At 43.5% G+C, this 12,755-nt stretch overlaps 1 protein-coding gene and 1 long non-coding RNA gene across 2 annotated transcripts in view; both read left to right on the top strand.

The window, feature by feature from the left end:
- The window catches only part of LOC147026886 (uncharacterized), a 3,416-nt gene extending 252 nt beyond the window's left edge, over positions 1–3,164 (top strand). The window contains exons 1-3 of the long non-coding RNA XR_015058548.1: positions 1–1,078; positions 1,784–1,882; positions 3,133–3,164. The exon at positions 1–1,078 is cut by the window's left edge and continues 252 nt beyond it. This is a non-coding gene — a long non-coding RNA (uncharacterized LOC147026886). The remainder of the gene's footprint in view (positions 1,079–1,783; positions 1,883–3,132) is intronic.
- Positions 1–12,755, top strand: part of LOC147026885 (uncharacterized) — a 207,558-nt gene that overhangs the window by 184,207 nt on the left and 10,596 nt on the right. Inside the window, exons 31-36 of the mRNA XM_085883592.1 lie at positions 4,281–4,385; positions 6,587–6,655; positions 9,701–10,040; positions 10,253–10,366; positions 10,585–10,754; positions 11,420–11,489. Of these exons, the coding sequence (XP_085739718.1) occupies positions 4,281–4,385; positions 6,587–6,655; positions 9,701–10,040; positions 10,253–10,366; positions 10,585–10,754; positions 11,420–11,489 (868 nt within the window). The remainder of the gene's footprint in view (positions 1–4,280; positions 4,386–6,586; positions 6,656–9,700; positions 10,041–10,252; positions 10,367–10,584; positions 10,755–11,419; positions 11,490–12,755) is intronic.

Here is a 12,755-nt window from a genome sequence, read left to right as displayed (position 1 = left end):
CGAAGTGATGGGTCGTATCATGAAAGATCGTACAAAAACGGGAAACGTGGTGTAATATAAAATTACACTTTCGGTGGGGCCAACGCAGGCGAGTGTCCCCTAAACATTGTTCAAGTCGATCGATATACAGTATTCAGTGACAGTGCAAATATTGTAGAGCGCTTGCTAAGTGGCTTAAGCACTCTAATTAAATGGTTGATGAGGAACGGCTGGCTTGGCAAGCTATTAGCGATCACCGATCTGTCATATTTTGTCAGACACACACACGCACACACCTCTCGAAGACTCCCAAAGTATGAAACTATGTCCAAATTAGACAAACACTTTTTTACAGTCGGTACTGCTGCTCAGTTCAATTATGTAGCTTAAGTTTTGTAATTTGGCTTTGTTTGAGAGATTTTCGAAGTTATAGCATGTGTGGAAATGAAAAATAGCCGCAAACACTGGCATCTCCGCGCATTTACAAGCATTGCAATGTATCCATTGATTCGTTGGTATGATGATCAGGTGAATGGACACGCATGATTGATACGACCCTCACCCAGTCACCAGTGCACAGCAGGGCGGGGGGGGGGGTCACAGCAAGAGGAGTCCAGGAGTTCGGTATGGAGCCCCAGGCCGTGTCTCGCTGGATGTGTGAATGAGACCGCTTCTGGCCCCAGGAGCCTGGCAGGGTATTACCAGGACCGCCGTGGCCGAATCGGAAGGTGTGATTCAGGTCATGGTGCGTCGCTTCGGATCGTTACCCCTCCCTTCGCCTGGGGCTTCTAAAAGGTGGATCGCGAAGCTGTCCGCCCTTTTCTTCTCCTGCCTGCCTCGCCCACTTCTTCGTCTGCCTGCCTCGCCCACTTCTTCGCCTGCCTGCCTGCCTCGCCCTCTCCTTCGCCTCTTTGCTCCGCCCTCTTCTTCACTGCCCCTCGTCTGCCCGAAGCTGGATCCTACACTCATGGTTGGTGTGAGACGTTCTTCAGGGACCAGTGCGGAGCACACGTTTCCACGTGCCCCAGCAAAGTGATTGAGCAGGAGATAACTCGCTGACTCTTGTGGTGGGAACGCTCAAGTGGAGCATGCCACAGAGGTACACACTGCACTCAGACCTATGCACGACTAGGCTAGGAATCTTTTGCCTCACGCATTTTCTCTCTCTTTCCACTCCTCTATCTCATCCCCTTTGGACACACAAAAGAGCATCCCACTGATTCGCAATCACCGTTTCCTCTGGCACGACACTGCACTCCACCCCCCCCCACCCCACATTGCATCACACCACACCTCCCACTCCCACACCTTAGACACCAATATTTCTCCCTTCTACCTCCCCCGAAGCGTACTGGGTTGCGTTGGTCGGCCGACCGTGCCAGGTATTGCGAGGCCATTAGTCCTCATCTCCTCTTTCCTTTTGGCTATCTAATTGTGTGTGTGTGTGTGTGTGTGTGTGTGTGTGTGTGTGTGTGTGTGTGTGTGTGTGTGTGTGTGTGTGTGTGTGTGTGTGTGTGTGTGTGTGTGTGTGTGTGTGTGTGTGTGTGTGTGTGTGTGTGTGTGTGTTGGCACCTGTCATAGCATAAGTTAAGATTGTGGAAGATCTAGCGGGATAAGTCTGCTCAGTGTCTGCTTTTGTAAATTGCTTGCCTTTTGTCGCACCCCACAAATTCCTTGCTATCCCTGCTGTACATAATAATAAACCCCATTCACTGTGCCACATACCTTTCCTTTCTAATTGTAAATAAATGTTTTGTATGGAAACGTTCCCAACTCATTTTCATCTTTTCCTTCATTGGTCCAGCATGGTCCGTATCCAAGCTTAGCCAGGACGTTATTCCCCAACGATCTGTTTTCAAGCCAGGACGTCCTTGGACAGTTACAATCGGCTGCATCTGATCCGGTAAGGTGTTTCTGTTTGAACAAAGCGTACCGAGGGCATGTCCCCCGGTAATTAAATCACGTGACCATGAGATAACCGGTATTCATTTGATGGGGGACCATAAATCACATGATCGAGTTGTTGCCATTCAAAGTGGATTAGCGACTCGTCACATTACAGACTTATTTGTGGAGCTACGGCCTGCAATTCTGGACAGTTTGGTGGGAACCCGAGGTCGCTTCCCCTCCTCCCACCCCCCTCGTTGTCTTCTCGCCCCCGACCCAGATCCGCAACTGAATATATATATATATATATATATATATATATATATATATATATATATATATATATATATATATATATAATTGTAGTTGTATTTTCTGTGTCTACCCATCAATAGAATTTGCCCCACTGGTAGTAAGTAACCCCATCATATTGCACATGTTTGGAATCGTCTTGGCAAATGGGGATGAAAGAAAATATTTTGAAACCTCCAGGGTGGGGGGAAGACCCCAATTCTCTCAATGTAAATGTGTATCGTACAGTATATCTCGATGCTCACAATTCTGGCACCCAGCAACCAGACTCAAAATGTTGCATCAACTTTTTTGTTGTTTGTATTTCTATTTTATTTGCGAGTTGGATGTGTCTTATCTGTCTGTGTGCGTACATGTTTCTGACTCTCTCCATGCGTGTGTGGGTTTTTGGACATGTAATGGAGACCTGCCCAGTCTCAAAGTATCCACCTCCATTCACGTACGAGTGTGTGTCGCATAGTCACGTATAATATATGTGTGATCACGATTCATGTTTGTGTTTGTGTACACGCCACCACCACCAGTCGTCATCTCCATTTGCAAGTCTCTTAGATTCAACGGTGCTTTCCCCGGTCCTGAAGCATGCATCTTCACCCCACCAAGGACCCATGACTCATGGACCAAGCACTCTCCTTATCTGTGCTCCTTTTACCCCTTTGCCCCCAAAGTAGTGATGATGTAGATCCGCGTGACGTGTGTGTGTGTGTGTGTGGCCTCCGGGGTATGCCTGGTCTCTGTCTCTTCCTTCTTGATCTCACCCTTCCTTGATAGGATAGTCGGCAAAACCCAACAAGCCACAAGGCCAGGATACCAAGCCGTGTCCCAAATGCATGTCAATCGGCGGAGCTCCGGGCACCAAAGCTGCTGTCCACAGCTCCATTCTCACTCCCATCAGCCATTGTATTTAGCGTGGCCCTTGATCCCACAAAACTCGGCCTCTCTCATCCTTCGCAGGCAGAATTTTGCAAGAGGGAGTTTTCCAAAGCTCGGGCCTTCTCAACAAGTCCCACCAAGTTGCAGTGCCAGGCCGCATCACGGGTGCCTCATGCGCATCTCGTCCCACCGAAGTTGCCATTTTGTCTCTGTCTTCACTGCCTTTGACTGTCTGCATGCACATACCCGTTCGTCCTTCTGTCTCATCAGTTTATGATCCAGGAACAAGTTGTTTAAATTTAATTGTATTTTGAACACAAATCAGAAGATGAATAGGAAGACAAATTTCTTGTTTTACCGTATTTTCGCTTTGAATTTGTTCCAAATGCACATGTGCAAAGAGGAGTGAGATAATATTTTAACGTTTTCTGCTACCTGGCAGTCAAACAAAATTGAAAATCATTCCAAACAGGAAACTTGCTTTTGTTAAGGATGTTGTAAAGGACACAAACAACAGGCATGAATAACCAATGTGGCGTGTTATATTGGGTGGTTCAAGAGACACTGGGTAAAAGGGTAGTAAAACCAAGAATCAATTTATTTATACACCTTTGAACTTCTTTAAGCATTTATTTCATTGAAAATTTCCTTGAACATGTAGAACACAAATTGCCTTCATAACACTTCCAAGAACTTATGCTATATATCAATATATAGCTTTTGAGGGTGTGGTTTGGGAAAGGGTGCAGTATCGCGCTGAAGTCGAGGCCATCGATTATGGCTATGTAAGATGCTGATTTACATTGTGTTCTATGGTGATCAATAAAGTATCCATCTCCTAAACTGCAACTCAACATTGTTTTGTAGACTTTCTAAAGTCACTGTCGACTTGACCACGGGGTATCGTGTTCTATGAACTCTCGTTATTGATCAGATTATTTTTGTGGCCTAATGGCAGCCGATTTGCACTTTCGTTTTATTTCACTGTGGATAGTATGTGAGTTGGTGTTGCATCTCTAAATTCACCAACCTCACTCTCACCTGCATCCTCAACACCTCAGGTGTTTCATTTCTCAGTGTAACACTGCATGACGCTTTGCTGCTGCTTGTGGCCATCATCAACATGATTTGGTACTGAGACCATTGAAAGTGTTAGAGATTGTTTGATTCAGATTGATCCTTTGAGCAATTTACGTTTGGTTTCAGCAATGCAATTTTTTCCCCCACAGCCCGAGCCAAACAGTTCTGGGAATATATTGTGGAATCTGATACGGTCGACAACATATTTCGCCCAATCTGCAATCAGATTCGCAATGGCACAGCAAGTGACAACCGTAAGCAAAGATGTATCAAATAATCTCACCCCTCTTCCCACTAAAAAAACTGCTCTTTTTTTAAAATGATGTGCCTAGGTATGAACCAGAACGGCACTCGTAGAGTGCAGACCTCCACCAGGCTGAACGCTTTGTTTTGTATCCCACTAATAGGCCGGATTTGCTGACCTGAATGAACCAAAATCTAAATAGCTTGTTCTTGTCATCTTACCAACTCATCCACCACGTTTTGTCAAAATCCATCCACAACCTTTTGAGATGTCCTTAATATCGTTTTTGGCTGGCACTGTCACTCAATGGTGAAGAAGCGCATGAATTCCTTGAACCTGAATCTGGATTTGGATCTTCACCAAAATTGATTTATTTTGTCCTTGTTACACACCCAACCTGTTCACCAAGTTTCGTCTGAATCTGTCCACAACTTTTTGAGATATCCTGTTCACAGACAAGAGTAAAAGCATAATCTCCATCCACCTTAAGCTGTCCACTATATTGCCAAATCTATTAGGACAGTAAAGAATTATTATTATATTTAATTTATTGATCCAAAACATTTACTCAACTTCAAATTGGTTTGTCTATTTTTGCTAACAAGTACAGCTTGTGATTGACAGTTTGTATTAAATTTTGGTTGATATCGGACATACTCGCCATTCCACATTTTGAAGATTATTCTAACTTGATTTGTCAATCATTTTTGCCTGTCTCTCTTGTTTTCCTGGGAAGGCAATGGCAAACCACCCAGTATAACCCTTGCTCAGCAACTTTCAGCAGCACTGATGCTTTGTACAGAGTATGGTATATCGGAATCATACTTTCAGGGCTGTCAGAATGGCTTGGAACCCTGTTCTTCATTGCATGGCCCATGAGCCACTGGTGGCCTAAAGTGCGGCCCCTAACGTGCGACTGATAATACACAAATGTGAAAACATCCCATCATAATCCACCATAAATGCTATCAAATTGACCTTATGGTTTCAAATGAGTGTTGCAATGTGAAGTATAAAAGTAACACAGCTACATCAGAATATGGTTGCAGTAAACAAACAATTACACTTGCAGCCCAGTGAACCACAACAAAGAATATGTGGAGACGGGGCCTAATAACAGCCATTATGGAGTCCTGCAGGTGGTGGCGGCTCTCACACTGATGTCTTATCGGCAAAAGTGGCCCCACTCTAAAACAATCGTGAAGATCACTGGCCTCGAGGTATGGCGCACTCTCTAAGCTCTCGCTTGGGTTCAAGTCTTGATCCAGCTGTAAACTGTCATCCTGGTGTTTCACAGGCAGGGCAAGGCATTAATGTATGCGCCATCCCTCTGAGGGACTTTGAACTGGGCGTTCTGTGTGCTGGCATTAGTTGGTGGACATTAAAGATCCCATGGTGTCCTTTGCGGAGTAAGTGAGCCATCGCCAGCACCATTAACAAATTCCACATTCTGTCCTTGACTCACTCCTGGGAAGGCAATGGCAAATCACACAGCATAACCCATGTCAGGAAGCTGCTTCTGCAGCACCAATATTTAGTAAATATTCCGGATCGTCGTCATCATCATCTTCTTTTTCACGTTTAAGGTCAGTCAGCTCTTTTCCTTGCTGCAGCTTGTTTTTACCCTCTTTTCTCGACCTGCTGCACACCTCTGTGGCTTGTGTACAAGTGTGGGATATTGTTCTTAAGACCATGTATTACTTTTTTCAAAAGAAACAAAATCCCCCAGTCAATTTTGTTGATCAAACACCACCTGACTTATTTAATCTGGACAATTTCACACAATTCAAAGTCTTTGAGATGATTGACAAGTCAAACTACCAATATACTTACTTTATCAACTGGAAGAAGTTCAGTCCTTTGATCTCTTGAGCCTTACCTTCAGCGACAACTTCTGGAAAGACCATTTGTCCAAGCTGGCATAACTAGGCTTTGATTCATAACTCAATTAATTTTGCTTTCTCTTGTGAGCTGTCACACCTGTCATTCCGGAATGCTATGGACCCCAAAGTTCTTCAAGTTAGTAGTTGCTTTGTAATAATGCTTTTTTTTTCAACATTTAGTGATTTAAAAAAATCAGTAAATCCATATCACTTTATTTATGTATTTATTTATGATGTCCTTTATTAATTTTGGCCACTTGATCATTTTTCTACAATAAATTTGAAATTTTAAATATTTTTATTACTCGTGTTTTATTTATTTATTTAGTGCTGCAACTCGCGTTCAACCTTGTCTCTTCTGAGGATTTGCAGGCACATCTAACTGATTGCACTTCAGGTATGACCTTCCCTTTGCCTTGTCCTCTATTGTCAGTTCAACTTTGAAATCTGTCCTTCGCTTTTGGATTTGTCTACAGAGGGGTGGCCTATTGATTAGCCTTTGATATCCTGAGCCTTACTTTCATCTAGTGTGAGTTGTCTTGCTTCTGATAAGATACGCACCTCCCTCCCCGCCCCAATTGCTGTTTGCTGTTGCATATAGGATGTGTTTGTACGTTGATGTATGACTTCAATTTTGGCAACATTGGATCCCATTTCTGTTTATTCTTTTTATTTTGACTCGCTCAAGCTCAAGGAGGACCTTGACACGAACACAGGGTCTTGGCACTTTTATCAATGTTTGGGCAGAGACGAGCATACATCTATTTTTATAAACATTTCCAATGAGTTTCAATTAAAAGTAAAAAAAAAAATTAAAAATACAAACTTTTGTGAAAGAGAAAGTAAAACTCCAAGCACCAGACGAGTAAACAAGCTTGACAAGATGTGTGTACATGTTCAGGCAGGATGGCGTCCCCATCGGTCAGTGTTGTTGAAATCTCGTGAGGGAGTTTGTTTTGTCACAGAAGACTCTCGGTGATATTGTGATCCACACTTGCATGGAATCTCAATTTTCTTCGGGAACAGATAATTTTGGAAGGAAAGTTTTTGTTATTGTTACAGCATCAGATTCGGAACAGTGTCTTGATCCCAATCCTGACAAACAAATGTTGTGCTGCTCATGCCGGTCTTGCAGCCAAGATTCTCCGAATCAGATTAAGGGCCTTGCTTCGCCTATACTGGGTTCAATTGTAATGCTGGGTGGCATGCCGGGCACCTCGCCTTGCCGAGGTCCTAATTAAAGATGTAACCCGAGAGGAAATTCTTAACCGGCGAGGAGGTGAATTTAATAATGGGTGTGAAGCGCTCAAATATCTAAATATCCTCTAAAAAGATTTGGAGTGAGTCCGCTATTTGAAATCGGCACCGCCACCATCCGAATAACTCGGAGACCCAGTGAATTTAAAATGTGTATCAAAGTTGGGATTGAATAGAAAAGAGTACAAATGATCTAAACGATTGCAGAAAACCCAAAATAACCACCCCGGTGATTCGTATGTCCAGGAACCTTAATTATCTATTCTTAAAGCCTCAATTATCTGACAGAAGATGAGAATGGAGTGGCACGAGAAAAAGGAATACCAGTTGTGAGTCGCCCAGTCCGTTTGAGGCTCAGCTCATTGTCCCTGACTCCACCAAATTGGCCACACAGTGCTGCATGCGAAACTGTGGAAGGCACGGAGATGCCACAAAGGAGTGCGCAATCCACCACACAGCATAAGAACTCCCCACTCCCAAGGATTACCTCTCCAGCAGAAGACCTGTGAATGCCAGCAGCTCCCTCAAGAATGACTGCAAGGAGCCCAAGAGGATCTACACAAGGACCTGGCATCTGCTCTGCTTTCAAATGAGGAACTCGGTGAAACTTGGGCGGTCTTTTTATTGACTTGTCCGACACCCCGACCATTGACGTCGACAGGCCTTGCTTGCTCGGTGCTAATTGGTGGTGGAGTTGATACCACCCGCCGCCTCTCGACTGACAATGTTCTTGGTGTGGTGGAACTCCAACCAAACTCACGCCCGGTCGGTGTTGTAAGGCCGTGATCCCTTTGAGTGCGCATAAATGGCAGATTATAAAGGATAAATCCTTAAATAGTGGGGGGATGAGAAATAACTTTGTGGGTGAGGACGACCTGCTTTATACGGTTTTAACGACGCATATTCCTGTCGGTTTATTTTACCACACACTTGCACTATAATCTGAATTAAGGGAAATGGCTATTCTAATCGATGCATGTTCTCAAATTCATTTCCACAATATTATCAGATCTCAAAGTAAGCTTCACCCAATGACAGCCAGTTGAGGTGAGAAAGAAAACCGATCGGGTGAGCGTTAGGGTTCTTTGTGGTTGGGGTTCATTGATTAATTAGGTGGCTTCACTTATTAGTTTCGTGCTATATTGCCATTGCTTGTGCATCTTATCCCAAAACCACCTAGTTTGATGGTCAACAGTAGTTATTATCTATGTATAAATGGGCAAACTTCAAATTGTGCATGTACATATGTTTCATTACACCCATTGGTTGGACAGCTGACCCGACTCCACCCACAATTGGAATCTGATTACAACTCTGAAAAAATAAGTCAAACACCCGCCATTTTGCTGCTTCGCAAGACTCAAGACCTATTCAGAAGTGTTATATTCACAATCGTCGTGCCTTCTCCACAAGTTTTCTCTTCAGTGTGAAAAAGACCAAAAGCGATTTAAGCATCATCAAATGTCGATAGGTTGCAGACCATCGATGTCACAGGTGTTTCACACAAGCACAGTTTGTGTAGGCCCCAGGCTTCAAGCCTTCTGGCCTATAGGATCATTCCTTCATGGCCCACTGGAAATTGAATCTATCCAAGCTATATAAACAAGATGTATTGTATATGTACATAAGCAATATCCATGTTTTGGCTTCATCACATACTGTAACCTGAGTTGTTGTTTTTTTCAAGCCAGCATTCTGTGCCTACACACCACCCGCGTTTTTGTTAATAATTGCTATTATTTCGGAAGCGATCGAGGCTGTGCTGATACAGCGGATGTTTGTGCATTTCGCATTAATGCCTGAAGCACATCAAAGAAATCCCACCCAATGGTTTAACCCATTCATGGTTAGAATTCCGTTTTGACCCGTTCCCCATTTCCTTATTGCAAATAATTAATCGGACATAATGCATAACTTTGTGTGTATTGTAATAATCTGTGTTGTGTTCAGTTTTGTGCACCCATCATTTTGATGAGCTTTTCCCCTAGTTATTATTAATTTAAATGAAAATTTATGTTATCTCATGCTTGTGGATGGAGGATATTGCACATGTAGCACATGCAGGACAAATGTTCTTGATTTTGGAGGGAAAAATAAATCTCATCATTGTCCTCCATGATGAGTTTTACTTGCTTTCAATAGTTCCCTCGTTGTACCCTATAATTCTCCTTTTTCTCTCTTTCAGCCATTCAGCAAGCATTGATTAAAAGCCAGTCCAAACTGCAATGCTCGCTTAAAGTTTTGCAGATGATGGAGAGCCACGTGGACACCGTCCCCCGATCGCATCAGAAATCTGACTCCATTTATCCTGTCCCCGTGCTGCAGACCACTGAGTCCGCTGAAAAACCTGCTCCCCTTGCCTTTTTAAAAGACTTGTCTCATGGAAAAGAGCCAGTAGCTATAAGCTGTGTAAACGAGTACGACACAAGCTTGCCCACCAATTTCACATATTGTGAACATTGCTGCCCTCTGCCACCTCCGCACTTCACTGTAACCTGCAAGTGTGTCGATGGTTGCCTTAATGAGTGAGTGCATCACTGATTATTGTCAAACATTCCATGCCCATTCATTCGTCCTCCATTGGGATAGACATACGTTGCCTTACCTACATCCCCCCAAGGTGTTATTTGAACAGATTTTAGATTGAAACAAAAATTTACTCTCGAACTCCCAGCCGAACCTGTATCACCAACAATGCTCATTTTCTCCTTGTATTCCTCACTGTTGCCATGCACAGATGTTCTTGTCGTTTGCTGACTGCTCGAGGCTTGGTCAATCAGTCTGATTCCTTGCATAACCATCCCCTTCCTGGCTACAGCAACGGCTTGCTTCTAAATGGCATCGACAGCGGGTACGCTGTTAAAGTAAAAGTTTGCTTTGCATTCATTTTTGCATTGGATCGTAGGATTATTATGATTCCCTCATAAAAGTTTGTCCATCTTGTTGCTCCATTACATTTGCGAGGGTTGTTGTGATGCCATCAAAGTAATGACTTTTTGAGACTTGTGTGAGGCCGCGTGAACAAAATTTTCATCACCAATGGTTTCCTTTTTCTCCTCCTCCCTTTAGCTTAGTCGAGTGCAATCCGGGCTGCAAGTGCCGCGAAGGCACTTGTTCGAACCGCCTCGTGCAGTATGGCTTAAAAGCACGGTTGCAGGTTTTCATGACCGAGGGCAAGGGCTGGGGCGTGCGCTGCCTGGAAGACCTCCAGAAAGGAACGTTTGTGTGCCGTTTCACAGGTCAGACATTTGGGATAAAATGATAAAGCACTTCATTCACCATACATGCTTTACGCAATAATACATTGGGTAAAATAATGTCAAAGTGGTTTTGTTGAGTTTGAGTGCGAGTTTGGTTTTTCACCCTTTGCTTCCGGTCATTTGTTTGCGCATTTACCCACAACGCTTGGACATCGAATAGTCAGTCATTCATCGCAGGCTTTTCAACTTCCTTTGACATTATTTTGTTCACCTGGCTCGATTAGGACCTACCAATGAATTGGATTCCACATCTCTATCGAGTAAAAAATGCATGTCAGTTTGACCACATGACGTTGCATGCATTTGCAGACAGATTTAAAGCTCATGAAGTGACACAATTGCAAATGGTGTACAAGAAATGGGAGAAAAACAGCAAAGACCATCAATATGATGACGAGTGTGTTGCTTATTCATCAGGTACGACAGTGGAAATGAGAGCCTTGTCAAGTGAACTTCCAGCTCAACCATTTCTGCGAGATGAAACTCCTTTGTGGTCGATAATGCTTCAAAGGGCAACATCACCTTGTATTATGCTGTGATAAAGGATAATATATTAATCGGTTAAAAAGATGCATTGTCTAAGTGTTGTTGAAATGCATTTTCTGCAAACGTAAACTTCCTTGGTTTTTGAATCGTTATTGCAGGTCGGTTGTTGCTGCCCAACAGTGCATCAAAAGGCGATGGCGAATTCTCTTCGAATGAACACTGCTTCCGGTGAGCATTTGGCAAATCCATCCCATTGTTCCCCTGAAGATTTTTGAAGCTGAAAAGTTAACAAGTACATAAGTGGTTGGCAGACTTGTGTTTGTGAACCTTTCAACTCTGAGAATGTTGCGCAATTCACTCACTGCTCTTTTTTGTAGATGTAATATGTCGTAGTTCCGTTGATGACAAAGGACTTGCCCGGTTGTGTCTTGTCACTGCTAAATTGCAACTTTGAAACCACGAGTTTGAGAGGCCGAACGCAACAATAGGACCATGAACCAGTCTCCTTTTGTACCCTCACCTGAGGACCCCAAAACACTTAAAAAATATATATATATTTTAGGACTACAACACAAATGTATTCGACTCGATTCCATTGTAAATCTCTACACGCATTATCAGTGTTACATTTCTTATTAAACGCTGTTCCACAACATCCCTTCAAGAATCTCAGTAATTAAAAACCACCTCATCCTGTGTGGCAGTGCAAGTGATTTTGCTGCTCGTTTTGCGGCGAAATGGCCAACTTTCAGTTTTTGCTCGGTTACCATGGTGAATCATCACCATTAAATCCATATAATTGAAAATGCACTTCCTTCATTCGTTATGACATGAGAACCCTTCCCATATCGAGAATGCAACATTTTGAGTTTCCTTCTTGAGCAGGTCTTGCTGAATATTGAAAGGACAGGCTGAATTGATAAACATGAACACCACCACAACCTCCAAGCACAGCTGTTCAGCAGGCAAGACGAAGGTTTGACCTTTTTGATCCCTGAGTAGTCTTCAACCGGGACTGTAGTCATCATATACTAACTGTTGGTGCCTTCAGTTTTTGATATGGTTCTTCCTCCTTTGTGAAGAAAAAAGGTGAACTATCACTATCAACCTGAACAAATTCCAAATTCCTGCTCAAACCTACAGGCACTGCATCAGGAACACAGCTGCTCCCCCAGCAAATGATACCACCTGCAGCCATGTGCTGCCTGTGCAAGAAGAAGAGCTCTTCCTAATTCCAAACCCAGTTAAGCTTGGTGGTTGCTCAACAATTCTGATAGTTGGCTTAGGTTCCTGAGTTCAAGCTCAAGCCATGCCAAAATAATATCAGGTGGGTTGACTCAGCCTGTCATCCTCCGAGGTCGACAAAGCGAGTACCAGCTCTGGGGAAAAGTAAGCCAATTGCCGATGTGGTGACATATCCAGGATTGTTCCCCCTTGCCAATGAAACTGCCTCAGCCTTGGCAGCCTTATGCATGTAACAGCACGACCAGATAC

The sequence above is a fragment of the Eptatretus burgeri genome, chromosome 5, assembly GCF_056783735.1.
Source record: "Eptatretus burgeri isolate ZD-2024b chromosome 5, Ebu_testis_v1, whole genome shotgun sequence".
Classification (NCBI taxonomy): Eukaryota; Metazoa; Chordata; class Myxini; order Myxiniformes; family Myxinidae; genus Eptatretus; species Eptatretus burgeri.
This window is presented reverse-complemented; position numbering and strand designations above follow the sequence as displayed.